Raw genomic sequence first — 15,836 nt, forward strand, 5'->3', positions numbered from 1 at the left:
GAGGCTCCTCAGTGCCAGCCGGGACAGAACCGAGTCAATAACCTCGCCTCTCTCCCGGGAAAACGCCCCTTCGCCGGCCATCTGCCTCTGCCTCCGCCGCCGTGCCCGGGCCGGGCTAATGAAGGCGCGACGGGGGCACCGACATCGGAACTACAACTCCCAGCGTGCACCGCGGCGCTACCGCCGCTCACCGGCGGGCGTGCGCATGCGCAGCGGGCTCACCTCGCGCGAACTCCGTTTCCCTGGGGGCTGAGCGCGAGGCCCTCGCCGCCTCCCCCTCCCCCGCCGCCTCTCGCGACGCCGCCTCACGCGCCGTGACGCGGCCCCCAGCGTGGTGACGCGCAAAGTGTGTGCCCGCCATAGCAATCGCCGCCGCCGCGGGGTGTGCGGGGCCGAGCGCAGGGGCCGGGGGCAACGGCGGCGACCCAGCGGGGCATCGGGCAGGTACGGGGCGCCGGGCGGGAGGGGCCACGCCGCTGCCGCCGCCGCCTCCGCCGCGCTTCCCTCGGGCCGGGCCGGGCCGGGTCGGGTCGGGTCAGGGGCGGTTGGCGGCCGCGGCCTCCGCGCCGGGCAGGGGCAGGAGGAGGGGGAAGGAGGGGGTCGCCTCAGGCCCTGTGGGAGCCGCCGCGGGGCGGGCGGGTTGGGCTGCGCGCCCCGCCCCCGCGCTAGGGGGCGCCCTCCGAAGGGCGGGGGCGTTGTGGCACGGCGGGCGCTGCGCCTCGGCTGCCCGCGGCCTGTCAGGCTGCCGGCGGGAGGAGGAGGAGGAGGGGAAGGGGGGGGGCGGGACTGCGCCGCGCCGGCCCCGCCCGCCCCGGTCCTCAGCTGCCGGCCCGGACCCTCCGCCCCGGCTCTTCTGCCTCCTGCGCCCGGGCCTGCGGGGCCGCCGCTCCGCCGGGCGTGCTCGGGGCGGGAGGCTTAGCGGCTTCGGGGAGTCCCCTCCACGACCCTTCACCCCATTCGTGACCTTTAAACCTTCGGTTCGAACGGGCAGCGCCGGCCGCTTCTCCCGTTGGGTCCCGGCGGGCAGTCTGCCCCTGCCAAGCGGCCCCCGGCCAGCGGCTGCATGCTGGGGGCCTGCGGCTGTCTCAGGCCCCGTAGGAGCTGTCACCAGCTGCACGCTGCCCCGGTGCTCCTCCCGGGACGTGGGGCCCGCCTGGTTTCCTTTACAGCCATCTAAAGAGGAACCGATGTTGAAACGGAGTGCTCTGGTTTGGGTCGGTTGTTTTGTTGTTGTTCTTTTTGTAGACAGCAGAATCTTGTTCCTGGTTTTTGTGTTTCTCCTGGCAGATCAGCACGTAGTTACAGGCTTGGTTTGTAAAAGCAGAAACTCCAAGAAGCTGAATAACTCAGTTGTTTTCCCAGGCCCTAGAAAATATTCTAACTGTAAATACTTCATAATTTTTAAAAAAACATTATTTAAAGCAATACTGGAGGTATGTTCTGTAGTACCAGCAAATTGGAGTTCTCCTGGGGGTGAAAGTGGGAAGCAGGATGAACAGGGACTTCCCACAGAGCCTCCCTGACACATGGCACCAAAACATGGTTTTATTTTCTGTAGATTGTGTAGATTTTGTTAGTTTGTGGCACACTTTAGTGCACAAATGAACTTCAGTGTTGTCAGTTCATTATGATTTGACCATAAGCTTTGGCTTGGCTGTTTCAGACTCAACAGGTTGAGGCAAATAGCTGTCTGATATCTCGCCCATTTAAAGCATAATTGTGATGAGAGGGAGAAGCTTTATTTAAAAAAAAATCAAGAATTCTTAATGTTAAGATATAAATATGGAAAAGTATTACAGATTCATATACAGATTTGCTGATCTCCTTGCTGTGTGTTTAGCTGGATTACAGTTAATGAGTTCTTAGTTTTCCCTCATGGGGTTGTATTATTGTATCAGAGTTTTCATCTACAGCATATTTTCAGTCATGCTCAGAATCATGCTTAGGAACAACATGAAACTGTTATTTAAGCTATAGGTTATCAAAATGTAGTTATTAGAATTTGAGTTGGCTCTATACATGTGACTGTGCAAATCTTCTTGTAATTTTTGTTGGTTAAAATGTATATTTTGTTTCTTAAGGTGTGATTTTTGTTCAGTGATTCTTCCTTTTGCCATTTGAATTGTTGAGGTATGGATTTTCTGCTTGTACCCAAGTAACCAAACTCTTAATTTGCAGATTGTATTAATAGATTTATTTTCACCTAGGAGGTTTCATACTTAAAAGTGCAAGTCTGTGTTGAAGTCAGTGTGTCTGGAACCTCATAATCCATTTTATGAACTCAACACAAAGTGAATGACATGTAGTGATGTTGCAGTTGATGTGATGCTCAAATATGTTGAGGAATGAGAGGGTGAAGCTGAAGTGCTTGAACTGCACTGTGCCATTACCAATGTTTGCAGTTAGAGGTCAGTGGGACTTGTATTTCCTCGTTGTTCAGAGGTGTCTGGCTAAGTGACTCAAGCGGGAAGATGTCTGAGGTCTGAAAACCACGTGAATATTGCTGGGGATCTCTTCTGTGGGTTTCCCTTTTCTATCAAGTTTGTACACCCAAGTTCAGAAGAGGGAAATGCTCACAAAACCTTTGCTAGGATAGTGGAATGCTAAATAGTGTCTCCTCTGACAGCAATAGTGTGTGCTGAAACATGAATGTGTGGATTTTCATGGGAGTGTTCATAGTCATAGGTAAGGTTGTAAATATTGGTCTTTCAAAGTCAAATGCTTTCAGTAAGTGCTATATGTCTTGTTATATGAGTTCTGTTGTCTCCAACATTTATTGACAACTGCAGTGTTTGGAAAAATACTCCATTCCTTAGCTTATTAGATATTCTAACTGAAATCTGTAGTAAGGTATTTTCAAAATTAAAAATATTGAAGCACCCTCTGCTCAGATTTAAATCCAGTGAGGGAGCTGTTCCCTGTTCTGTTAAATCCTGGAGAGCAATTTGAGATTGAATTTGTTCAGCAGCTTGTCCAAGGGAGCTAGTAAAGCCAGAGCTGCTCCCACAGGGCCTTCCCCTCCAACAGGCTGCATGTGTTTCTGACAGCCACAGCTCAGTTCCCAGTGTTTGTGATACTGTCCCTCTCTGCAGAGTTCTTCACTTTGGTTTAAGATGGGATCCTTCAATAAAGTGGGTGCAGTAGGAATTGCTTTGGTTCTTGTATTCAGTAATTCACCTACCATGATGTTCCATCCACATATATATTACTGCTGACATGCATTAATATGAGAGCTGTAGAAGTAGATGCTTTGAGATGATTCTTGTTTTGCTGCTCTTTTTAGTGCCATGGAGAATAGTTAAATTTATTTGGGTATGTTGGGAGGTATAAGTGTTTGAAATAGATGAGCTGCCTTGGTGACATTTTTAATTTCATTGCTGTGTACCTGTAGAAAGGGTGGCACTTCTATATCTTGTGTGTCAGTACCAATTATTTTTATCTATAATGTGTTTTAAGTGAGGTAATACTCTGGGTTTTAGGGACACCTGGGATTTTTCTGTTTTCACTTGTTTATGGCATCGTGCTGGGTGTCCCAGGGGCCAATGTGAGCAGCTCCTGAGGTCTTCCTGCCTGGAACTTTTTTGAACCTGTTGCAGGTAGTGCTGGATGTTTCCTCTTTTTTAGCTGGAATAAATAGGCTTTTTTAAGGGAATTAATCTCTTCATCAGGAGGCCTGAGATCCTCTACAGGTCTTGCACAGGCTCTGGGGTCACAAGGTACTTTTTTCTGTGTCTCCAGGGTATAGAATGAAGGTGGAGACGCCAACAGTGGTTTACTGCAGATGCCATCACAGCAGTTGAATTCTGAGGCTCAGAGTAGATTTGTCTGAATGTTTGTCTGTGATATTTGAAAGCTCAGAAGTGCTGCTGGCAAGTGTTGTTCAGTTAATGAAAAAGGGAATAGAGCCTTATGTGCTTGGAATACTTTTTCTTTTCAAAGGTGTTTTGGGTTGTGTGTGTAAAATCTCATTATGTTCTGTTGCCAGCATTTAGGCAGGGTTTTTTTTCCCAAGCAATTTATGCATTTGCATCAAATTTCCCAGTCTAGTTCTGTGATGAATGAATAATGAATGGTCTGGATAAAATCATAATTACTTGTCATTTAAAAAGCATCATCGTTCTTTATGCTTAGGTAGGTTTTTTGTTAGCACACACTCATTTCCTATAGTGCTTATGAAAATTATGTTCTTCAGGCTGGGTTACTTGTAGTCACAGGTTTATTTTTCCATAATCTTTGGGTGATGATTTTTAGGCAATTTCCACCAGTTTCATCTTCAGCCTGGTGATCTTTGCTTCCTGTCTCCCATTTAAGTAATGGGTCACAATACCTGAAATTCAGAAGTACCTGTGAGACAGGAGGTAGAGCTGTAGGGTTACTTGTCTGCTCACTGAGGGAGAAAAGTTTTTAAGCAAGTCAGATGTATCCAGCACTCAGTTAAACTTGGTGATGTTTTTCAGAATGAACTTGGGTTGTAAATTCTTTTGTAATCTCTGTGACCTGTGGTTCCCTTTATAGTCTGTCATTAGCCTGGTTCCTCAACTGATGTGTATGTCACTGTCTTAAACACATCTCTATTTATGATTGTTTTGGGAAGTTCTTCCTCTGGATCAATTATGATGAATAGATATTTAATTGCCTGGCAGATGGGTATTGGTCACGTTGTGGCTAATGAAGTGCAGAAAATTTTTGTGTGTGTTTGAATATGAAGGAATTTCTTTTGCTTTGATTTCTGCCCTGGCTTGCCTTCTCCCCCCCTCCCCAGCTGCCCCCCTCCATCTCTGATACATGTTTAATTTAATTTGTATATTAGGACTGAGTGTTCCTTTCTCCAGAAGTTACAACTCTTCACAGCAATCACAGTCTGTCAGATTGGAAACTAAGGGCATGGCAGTGTTTTGAGACAGATTGTGTTCTAGTTTGGTCTGCTAGTATTTCTAGTAGACTGTTACCAGACTGACAGAAATTGACACCTGGAAATTTAGAGCCTTCAGCAGTCTCTTAGAGTGCTAGTTCCCTTCATTAAATGGCACCTTATCAAGTCACTCTGTGCTGTAGGGGCATCTCACTTTTGAGGATGGGAAGATAAATTTTCTGTCAGCTGCTGTCTCACAACTAAAGGCTGATAAACCTGAAGTAATTGATTCAGTGGTTCCTCCTGTGATCATTCTTCCTTCTTCCTGGAGTCCCTGTCTGTTCTTGGAAATCTCAAACTAGCAGTGGTGCAGAGACCTGCTCTGTTTCCCAGCTGCCACTCTTGGTGCTCCTTCCACTGCCCATAGCAGCTCAGTGCCCCTGCTTTCTGCCTCCTTGGCAGTGTGAAGCTAATAAGATTCTTGGCACTTTCACTGCTGTCTGGAGGGTGTTAAACTGGAATAATGACACTGATCATAATCTTGCTGCCTTGGCTTGGTTGTTTCTTGAGTAAATCCCTGAGCAACAGCAAAGGACTAGCTCAGGTCTGCTCATGGAATTGGGGTAGAGTTGTAGAAAGCTTCAATGTGGTTAGGTGTGCATGCTTCCCATCATGGTCAGGGTTGTCATACACAAGTTAAGACTTGTGTTCAAAATGTGTGCATGTTCTTTATTCTTCAGGCAAAGGACCAAAAAGAAACTTGCAGCTTTCAAAGGGCAGTTCAGCAGTATTCTGTCATTTGATCTTCTCTTTCTCACTCCTTGTCGCTGAGTATTTCCTTGCCTCTTCCATATGACTTTTAATGACTTTTTGATTTTTGTTGTTACCTCCACTTCAGGCTCAGCCATGACTTCAGGATCTGGGCATGTGGACTCCAAGGCTGAGCTCACTGCTTTGCTTGAGCAATGGGAGAAAGAACATGGCAGCGGGCAAGACATGGTCCCTATTCTGACCAGGTAAGATCTGTAAATAAATTCCTAGATCTATGTATCCAAAGTTACTTAACAGCAGCATTTACCAGGTTTTTGCTTCAGGTTTTTACATACATGATTGCCTGTGTTTAATTTTCTTTGATCTGGAAGTTCAGCTATGAGTGTGGTTTTTAAATACACATGATTTTTGGTAAGAAATTTGAATTTCAGAAGTCTCATGCAGACTGTCTCTAAAACATGAGTTTAGTTTTCTGAAAGAATAGAAATAGGAGATATCATTAGATTGTTGAAGTAACTCAACCTGAAGCTTGTAATACATCGATCAGGATAGAAAGCTACAAGAGTGTCATTCCATCAGAGTGGTGGTCAGACAAGTCAGTGCATCTGGATGGAAATAACAGTCTGGAGGAGCTTCCTTGCACAGACCTGTGCTGTGCCTCATCTCATGGCCACAGTTTTCTGCTGTTCTTACTATGCTTTAAAAATAGCAGCACAGAAGAGGGAGATGAGCAGCAGAAAGACAATCCTAAACACTTCAAAATGAACAGGCCTCTTGAAAATTCTAAGATGTTGTGGTGTATTTTTGTGCATTGTCTGATTTATGTCCTGAGGGGAACATATGTGCTCTTTCAAGACTTTTTCTTGTAGGTATAAACGGCAGAAGTTTAATGTATTCTAAGTAGTGCAAAGGAACTTGAATTGCACATGTCTTTTCTTGGGTTTATAGCAGTCTGGCACGTCTTGCTCCTCCTCAGCACCTTGAGTTCCCTACATTATGTATGCTCAGCCAAGTCTGTTAACTCTTTTAATTCTCCAGAGTCATCAGGCATCAGACAAAGTGGTTATGGATGGTGAAAGCTTGGGTATTTTGGCGTTAGTGCACATAATGCACACTTATTTAAGGTAGATAAGGGATCTGCTGGCTTTCTCAGAAGTTGGGTTTTCAGTGCTTTGGCTAGCAATGAAAGCCATGTGTCTGGTTGCTCTGGAAGGTTTCAGGTACAGCTTAGATTTAAAAGAATTTGCTGGAAGAGATGCTCAGATTTCTCACCAACTGGAGCTTGCCTTAGCTGGTGTCCTGAGGAGGAGTATTGCCCTTGCATATTGTTTTGGACTTAAGCAGAGGAAGCTGTGGTCACACTTGTTAGTGAGTGACATTTCTGTACTTCTTTCTGCCTTCTGGGCTAAATGGGAGGAAACTTCCCTGTGTGGAGAGGGCCCTGTTAAACGTGATGCTGAGGCAGCATATGTGAGAGTCCACTAGTGAGTGTTTCAGCAGTAATAACAAGAACAGCAAATGTGGCTTGGAGGCCACAGCTGAATTGTCACAGCCAAATAAGCTAATTTTCTGGGTTTACAGACTCTGGAGTATCAGAAGGTATGAATTAAAGGAATTGCTTGGATAGGTGCATCAACAAACAACAGATGTTTAATATATATGGTTGTTGTTTTTTTTTCAAAGTAAATTGAAATGGTCCTGCAAGAACATTAGTTCATAGTCTCTCTGCAAGTTATGTTCAACCATTCTGGTAAATCTCACAAGTCACATCTTGCATCACAAGAGCTTCTTTCATAAAGGGAATAAATCAGCAGCTCAACATCATACTTCATCTGCACAAACCAAGTGTGTTGTGCTGTGGGATGCTAAAGCATCTTGCACTCTTGCAATCTATTGTAAAGGCTCAGGTTGGTCATTAATGCCAAATAATGGCATAGAGCAATGCTAGGATGACTTTATATTATGCCATCTGTATCTATGGGAGCCTTGCAAAGTTGACATATCACTGCCCCTTCCTTCCCCATCCCCAGGGTGAGCTCTGTTTGTGGCAGGTGAAAATGAGGATCTGACTAACTTTCCAAAGATGATTGCAAAGGCAATAGTAAGGAAAACCAAACGAACAACCAAACAAACCTGAGAAAAAAAGCCCCCAAAATAGTCAGAAATGTGGGGAAAGAACCCTTACTTCTATATAAAACTGAGCTCCCATCTGCAAACTCTGAAGTGGCTAGAGAACCAATAAAATGCCAAGTGAAGAAAGTCTTGAAACCTGAATAAAAGTGTTATGGTTTTGTTAGTTGGCTTTTGTAAAAGCCTTGTGTACCACGTGCCTATGTTACAAGGCACCAGCGAGCTTTGTTAGTTATCTGACTCCCCTGCCACTTCAGCTAAGAATTGACAGAGCTGTTGATCTAGATAGATTCATCCAAGTTGCCTCACAAACCACCTTTGTATTCATTAGTTAAAAGAAGGGTATTATAAGCAAGCTTGGCCTCCATTTTTTTTCTTTTCTTTTTGGAAGTCAGTTTTAAAGAGCCGGAGCTTTTTTATTTGGCCAAACGATTGTGACTAATTGTCCCAAAAAATGCATAATTGGTGATTGACATGCCTGTTTCATCTAGGCTATGGTAATGTTGTTGTCCCTGAAAACACTCGGCAGCTTCATCTGGCACGCTGTTTGGCTGCCTACCTAAGCAGGATGGACTGATGAGAATGTTAGGCTCACTTTCCATGCTGCTTGTCAGTGCTCTCTGGCACAGAATCAAAGTGCTGATTGTCACCTAAAAAGACCTCATAAGTGTAGGGTTCAGCTTCTCAGCTCCCCATTTTCCCAGTTGTCTGTCAGCAGGCACCCCTCAAGCTATTAGTTCTCATGGAAAAAAAACGAGGAGCTGGCAGTGGAGTATATAAGTAACTTGCACTTGCCAAAAATTCATGAAAGCTCAAGCTGTGCCACCTGTTAGCTAGGGACACAGTTTGCATCTTTTCATGTTCAGGCTTACTAAAAGTAAATACTGGAACCCCCCAGGATAAACAGTTTGCTGAAAGGTAATTGTCAGGTCAGAGACAAGCAGGGAGGTTCTCTGCTCATTCCTGATGAGCTAATTTGCTGTTCTTACAGTCTGGGCAGGCTTCATAGTGTCATCCTCTGTCCACTGGCAAGTTAGTGTAGCTCACAGAGAGAGGCAGGACTAAGAGTGTTTTTGGCTCTAATTGTCCCTGGAAACACAGGTGATATTCCGGAAAGTAACAGGGATGGAGTAGAAGTCAGTGGCATTCTTCAAAGGAAATCTCTCACAGAAGACAAATATTTTTCCAGAGATTACTGCAGCCTTCCAGCAGTTTTCCCTCACCTATAATGAACTCTGCCTAGATCAGTATCCTCAGGTATTACACCTTGTTTTAAAATGCTGTACTGCACACAGATTGTGCATCCCACTCTAGCTCTCAGTAGGCAGGAGGAAATAAGGTTTTATACCAAGGAAGTATAGTTTATTTAGCTAATGTTTTTTTGATATTGCTCTTTATTTCAGCTCAAACTGCATATATTTCTGCTGTAACATTCTGTGGAGAAAGGCAAGGGATGACTATGGAGTTAGTTATTGGTTGACTATGAGATAATGTTCCTTGTCTTGATTTTATTAAAAAAAATACCATTTATTCATTCTAAATGAATTAGAGTGTAGAATTTCTTGTGTCTGTTGAGGCTGCATATCAGTTTAGGGGAAGGCATAACTTGAAAACAATCTCCAGGTTTTTTCTCTGATACAGAGGAGCATTTAATGTATTTTGAAGGTCAATGAAGGACTGAGTTTCTTCTTGACTTGCCTATTGTGGTATCTGACACATGCTAAAAAGTTGAGCTTCAGTGGGGCTGCAGGGATAAGCTGAAGACAGATCACACAATACTTTATTAAATATTAAGTATTTTTAACATGATATTATTCAAATTTAATACACAGAAAAATGTGTAGGCAGTTTGAAATGCTGCCCCTGCACAGACAGAATAGGAAGGACTATGTCACCTGGTCAGGACTTACTCTACTGCAGAACACTGATGGTGAGAATTACTGCTCAAGGCCTTTATTTGCTCTAGTTCTCTGCAGTATGTGTCATAGAACATCAGCAGGACTCTAATATGAGTAAATAAATGGTATTTGCTCCTGTATAGTGTAATGCTTGTGCATCACTGGAGTGTTGAGATGGGTTCATTGTGTTTTGGAGCATGGTGCAGGGGGTGAGATACTGGAGGGAAATCTGTTCCCTCACCCTTCTGTTGTGAACAGTCTGAAATCCTCTGGTAGCACTTCACACTGTTCAAATGAAAGTTGATGATCTGGTTTATAGTACTCAGGTAGTGAGGAGCTGTGTACTAGGGGAAAACTTAAGTGTGAATTCTACTCTCTTGATGTTGTTTCCTTCTGCAGAATGTCTGAGCTGATTGAGAAGGAGACTGAGGAGTACCGCAAAGGGGATCCAGACCCGTTTGATGACCGACACCCAGGTAAGATGTCCCAAAGGATTTCAGCTGCACCAACTCTGTCACAATGGATACCTGGTAATTCACATTGAAGAGTAAGCAGTTTTCAGCCTGAATGCGGCCACTGCTGATCAAGGGCTGATAACTGTGCTCTGTAGTGCTGCTCTCTGGCAGTTTTGGTGTTTGCTGCAAGATGTTGAGGCCCTGGGTTTTGACAGTGTTTCAGAGGCTGGCTGGTCAGAAAAAATATATACTGGTATGTGTTTTCATATGAGCAAGTGTGAAGTAGTGGGTGTTAGATGGACAGAGGAGACAGTCTTTCTCAGATTATCTTGAATTTGCTGTTCAGTAAGTGTGGTGCCACTGATGCTTTGTATCTTGTTATCCTTAGATTTTTTATTTTTTTCCTGAGATTTATTTCCAAGTTGCTGAAACAGTTTGCCTGGCATCTGCATCTTCAGTCAATAAAAACGACAGCACTACTGGGCCACTAAAGTGTGTTGCCCTTGGACTAGCAGGCATTCTAGGGAGGTAATACACCTATTAGAAAAGATGCTAAATCAGTGAACAATTAATACGATTTCTTCTGTAACCTTCCTTCTGAGGAAGGTCCTGCTAACTCAAGTATTCCACAGTCAATATGAAGATAGCAGTTGAGTATTAATCTTGAGATCCTGAGGCAGATAAAGAAGTCTGTTCCTGTTTCTCTTGCAGGTCGAGCAGACCCAGAGTGTATGCTTGGTCACTTACTAAGGATACTTTTCAAGAACGATGATTTCATGAATGCGGTGGGTTTACTCTGAGAGCTGTATCTGTCAGTTCCTCAGTTCCTTCTTACAGTTTTTGTTTTCTCTGGGCTGGTTAACTCCAGTACTTGTTTAATATTTGTTTTACTAGCGTAGGGAGTCTTGTTCCCATAGCACTGCTTTTTAAAAAGGGTTTAAGTGCAACTCATTTGCTACTGTTAAAGTGACTCAAGGAAAGGGCAGTTCAGGAGTGCTGGAGTATGTGTAGTAACAATCGAGTTAGTTCTTAGTGTTTATCAGTCACTTTACAGAAATTATAGCTCCTCTAACACGAAGTTTAAAAATATAGCTAATTTATGTAGTGGAAATTAAAACCACTGCTTACACTGCCTTGTCTTTGACTACTTGAAAATGCTGGACTGCCTGTAAGAGAAATGGAGGATGTCAGCTCTAGAAGACCCAGAGGATTGAGAGGCGAGAGTCTGGCTTTCCTCTTGCATTGCTGTACCCTCAACATGTTAATAGCTAGAACTTTTTTTACCCTCACGTCCCTGAAAGCACCTGTATTGGTACATATTGCTGTAAGGATTCTGGTAGGTTGCTTGCATGTTGCTTTCTGGCTTAAACTGGTGGCTATAGGCAAACATATGCTGTTAAAAAAGTACATTTTTAATGTTACTCTTCAGCCACCACCTTTTTATTTTTACACTATTACTGAACTGAAATTTAATTTTTTTTTAGTAATTTGTCTTTCCAAATCAGTTCAAGAGAGACATTTAGTCAGTGAGCAGGAGATCTGAGGAGAGTTCTGTTTCTCTGAGAAGTAATTTCAGCTTCTGAGGCACTGGAGGTAGTGGGTTAAAGGTTAGTCAGCTTTAGATCCAGGGCTCACAAACTGACATTTCATACTTTATCGTTTTGCTGCTGTGGGAGTTGTAAGGCTTTCACTGCACTGTTTTTGGTCAGAGTTGACTTTCAAACCAATGCAGTTCCTCATCTTCTCCAGCTAGTGAATGCTTACGTGATGACAAGCAGAGAACCTCCATTAAACACTGCTGCCTGCCGACTCCTTCTGGATATCATGCCAGGACTGGAAACAGCTGTTGTCTTCCAGGAAAAGGTATCAGCTACACTAAGGCTTGATTTTTAAGCTTGTACTTTAACTTGTACTCCAGCAATTCTTCCCACAAGAGAAAGCAGTAAAAAGCCATATTGAAATCTTGTCTCTGGCAGATAATCTATTCAATTTTACTAATGGTTTGGGGCTTTTTGACGTTGACTTGTTGAAATCTTGAGTGTTTTGCAGCTCATGAGGTAAAGACTGATTCGAACAGAGCTGGAACTCGATGTGATGTTTTGTGGAATGTTAGGATGTGAACTGTTATTTCATAGGCCTGTGAATGGAACAGTCCATGCAGAACATGAAGACGTGCTGTAGGAGGCTTGCTGAGTAATCCCCAGCTACAGCAGAGTGGTAGTGTTATTACAGCTAAGTGATAAGCAGGTTCTACTCTTAACAAAGCAGTCTAAATTCCTCATGCTTTGTGGGAATTATCTGGAACTGTGATGCAGGGCTTCACTGGACTTCTCTGTCTTGGCAAGTGTGGTTTTCTGAAGGAAGGCCCAGAGCTGAAAGTGAGGAGGAAGTCAGGTTGACTTCTGAGGCACAATTTCCTCATCCATATAAAAACCTGTTTTAGTTTTAATTTACACTTACTCAGCTTTGTTAGAAAAGTTGTCTGGCAGGCTGTGTTCAAACACTGCCAAGTTCATTACCATTAAAAAAATTAACCATATTTAACATCAAGATTTTCATATGTACAGATTGGTAAAGTGCATGGATTTCTCTGTTCTCCAAATGTTAGAATTTAATACTGTTGAGAATTGTTCTTTTGGATGGTGATTAGTCATTATTGTAAAGAGCACCAGGCACCAGGGAGCTTGCTTATTTAAATGACTTTTCAGTTTAGACCTACTAAACTTCTAGTGAAATGTAAGAAATTTAGCCTAATTCCATTCTACTTGATCTAAGTTGAACATGGATTCTTTGAAATCTGCTAAATTGCTGGAGTTTAGTGTCAGTGAAACTGGCAGCAGCTTTGGGCTTGGTTGTTTCAACTGATCAGTTTATACCTGTAGTGTGTTGCTACTACCTAGGCAGTAGGTTGGCCACATTAGACTTTTTTCAGGTGTGCAAATCCTGATTCCAATATCTGGTGCCTGAAAATAGCTTTATGCAGTTTAAAATGTTAGTTTTATTTCTTTTTCAGGTTTCAGATATTTCTAATTTGTTATATCATTGGTAGGAAATCCAGCCTGGTCATTACTAGAGATAGGGAGAATTGTTACCAACAGGGGCTTTCACTGGGACTGAGAAGTTAAAAATCATAGAATCATAGAATTGGCTGGGTTGGAAGGGACCTCAGAGATCATCGAGTCCAACCCTTGACCCACCGTTGCGGTTGCTAGACCATGGCACTGAGTGCCACATCCAGTCTCTTTTGAAATATCTCCAGGGACGGAGAATCCACCACTTCCCTGGGCAGCCCATTCCAATGCCGGATCACTCTTTCCGTAAAGAAATTCTTTCTAATATCCAACCTAAACTTCCCCTGGCACAACTTAAGTCCATGCCCTCTTGTCTTGTTGAAAGTCGTTTGGTAAAAGAGCCCAACCCCCACCTGGCTACACCCTCCTTTCAGGTAGTTGTAGAGAGCGATGAGGTCTCCCCTGAGCCGCCTCTTCTTTAGGCTGAACAACCCCAGTTCTCTCAGCCTCTCCTCGTAGGGTCTATGCTTGAGTCCCTTCACCAGCCTGGTTGCCCTCCTTTGGACCTGCTCCAGGACCTCGATATCCTTCCTGAACTGGGGGGCCCAGAACTGGACACAGTACTCAAGGTGTGGCCTCACGAGGGCTGAGTACAGGGGCAGAATCACTTCCTTGGACCTGCTGGCAATGCTGAAATACAACTGTTGGAATTGCTTTCTTATTTTCTGTATTCTAGGAAGGCATAGTTGAAAATCTCTTCAAGTGGGCACGAGAGGCTGATCAGCCACTAAGGACGTATGCAACAGGACTGCTAGGAGGAGCTATGGAAAACCAAGATATTGCTGCCAATTACAGGGATGAGAACTCACAATTGGTAATGATCTCTGAATCAGTTTCCTGTTTTAGAAGGCAGATGCCTTTACTTTTTTGGTCATTTTTTGGGAACTTAATTAGAATTAAATCAGTTAATATGTGGGTCTTACAGTGGTTTTACTGATACCTGTAAGTCAGTAGCTCATGCTGTCCTTCCTTCCCTGACTACACTGGCTGAGGCTGTGAGGCATGTGGCCTGATCCCTCCGTTGTACCAGTTGTCTCCACAGTGGCACCTGAGAAGGCAAATACTCTACTTTTTAATGGGAAGTGTATTCATAGCCCCCTAAAGAAAACTTTTCAGAAGCTTCACATCTGTAATTTATTGCATGTTGTGACTTACCTTTCATTTTAAAATTCCTGTCCAGCATGTAAAACAACATGGGGGACAACTCACTATGAAATCGTGTTTACTTCAGTTGTAAAATTTTTATCACTTTTTTGTTGATTCTCTATGATATTTATCAGCAATTAAGATGACTTTCTTAAGAAAGTGGGATAGGAAAATTTCTCTCCTAGGACTGCATAAAGCGTGGTGAAGCACAGGTGAATTCTAATTCATGCACAAATAAGGCCTTTAAATGTAAAAGTGTGGCCCTAGGTTATGTGGAACTGCAGTTCATCAAAACTGCTTTGAAAGGGATCAGTGCCCTTATTCTAGGCTGGGGAGTGATGGTGAAAGACTGATGGAAGGTGGAATGTGGTTCTGTTAGCACCAATAATCTGCTCTTGATGACTTTTGAGCTGCTACTTTCTCATTCAAGACACTTGGTGCCGATGTTCTAGAATGAAAGTAGCTGTAGTAAAAAGAACTGGGGTTTTCTTACTCCCTTTGAAAACCTTATTTCTCTGGGCAAATGTACACTACAGCATGCTTGATACTTAGTGCTGTGGAGTTGGTTATATCATGAACAAAAAATATGATCAGTGTGAGATGCTTGACCAAAGCAGGACATGAATTTTCATGCATGCTTTTTTTTTCTTTTTTTTTTTTTTTTTTAAATGAAATAGGTGGCTTTGGTGCTTCGACGACTACGAGAGTTACAGGTTACTGAAATGACAACAAAACAGGAAAACAAGCGTCCCAGTCCTCGGAAAGTGTCATCAGATCCTCTGCTGCCTCTGGATGAAGAGGCTGTGGATATGGATTATGGGGCAATGGCAGTAGATGGAGAGCAAGAGGAAGTTTCTGGTGAAATGGAGATCTCCTTTCATCTTGATTCAAGTCACAAGACCAGTAGCAGAGTAAACTCTGCTACAAAGCTAGATGATGGGGGACTGAGGAAAAACAAATCAGGGAAACAGCATGAAAGAGATGGCTTCAGGAAGGCCAAGCAAAAGCTGGGCTTCTCTGCTTCAGAACCTGAGCGGATGTTTGTTGAACTGTCCAACAGCAGCTGGTCAGAAATGTCCCCGTGGGTGATTGGCACTAATTACACACTTTACCCTTTGACTCCTGCCATAGAGCAGAGGCTAATTCTTCAGTACCTGACTCCCTTGGGGGAGTACCAAGAGGTGAGCATGTGAAGGTGGGAGAAAGCACTCTGTGCTTGAATGCTCCTGATAAAACCATGAGGGGTATTGTGGGGAAAATCCTGCAGTGTTACATCATTCTGTGATGTTTCCTGGTATGATTAACCTTTTCTGAACCTTTGTTCATGACTTTCAAATGAATGAAGTCATTAGTTTGAATATTACCTTGTAGGTAATACTTAAACCTGAACGTAGCTGGTGTGTGGTCTAGTAGTTGGAGCATGGCAGTAGGAATTTTATTCCTGTTTTCTGTTAAATTTGGTCATTGTTTACATGACACTGGGCAAGTAACCCTGTTTGAAATACAGACATTT

General features: G+C 43.6%; 1 protein-coding gene across 2 annotated transcripts in view; it reads left to right on the forward strand.

Annotated features, from left to right (window-relative positions):
* The first annotated feature begins 253 nt into the window (after positions 1-253).
* Positions 254-15,836, forward strand: part of DCAF1 (DDB1 and CUL4 associated factor 1) — a 48,325-nt gene continuing 32,742 nt past the window's right edge. Inside the window, exons 1-7 of one of the 2 annotated variants that reach the window (XM_030458381.1) lie at positions 254-444; positions 5,751-5,868; positions 10,051-10,127; positions 10,818-10,891; positions 11,856-11,969; positions 13,854-13,991; positions 15,001-15,504. In XM_030458381.1, coding sequence (XP_030314241.1) covers positions 5,759-5,868; positions 10,051-10,127; positions 10,818-10,891; positions 11,856-11,969; positions 13,854-13,991; positions 15,001-15,504 — 1,017 coding nt within the window. In that variant the 5' untranslated portion in view covers positions 254-444; positions 5,751-5,758. Of the gene's footprint in view, positions 445-833; positions 1,215-5,750; positions 5,869-10,050; positions 10,128-10,817; positions 10,892-11,855; positions 11,970-13,853; positions 13,992-15,000; positions 15,505-15,836 lie in introns of those variants that run through there. The other variant, XM_030458382.1, reaches the window with a different exon arrangement.

The sequence above is a fragment of the Calypte anna genome, chromosome 12 (genome assembly GCF_003957555.1).
Source record: "Calypte anna isolate BGI_N300 chromosome 12, bCalAnn1_v1.p, whole genome shotgun sequence".
In the NCBI taxonomy this organism is placed as follows: Eukaryota; Metazoa; Chordata; class Aves; order Apodiformes; family Trochilidae; genus Calypte; species Calypte anna.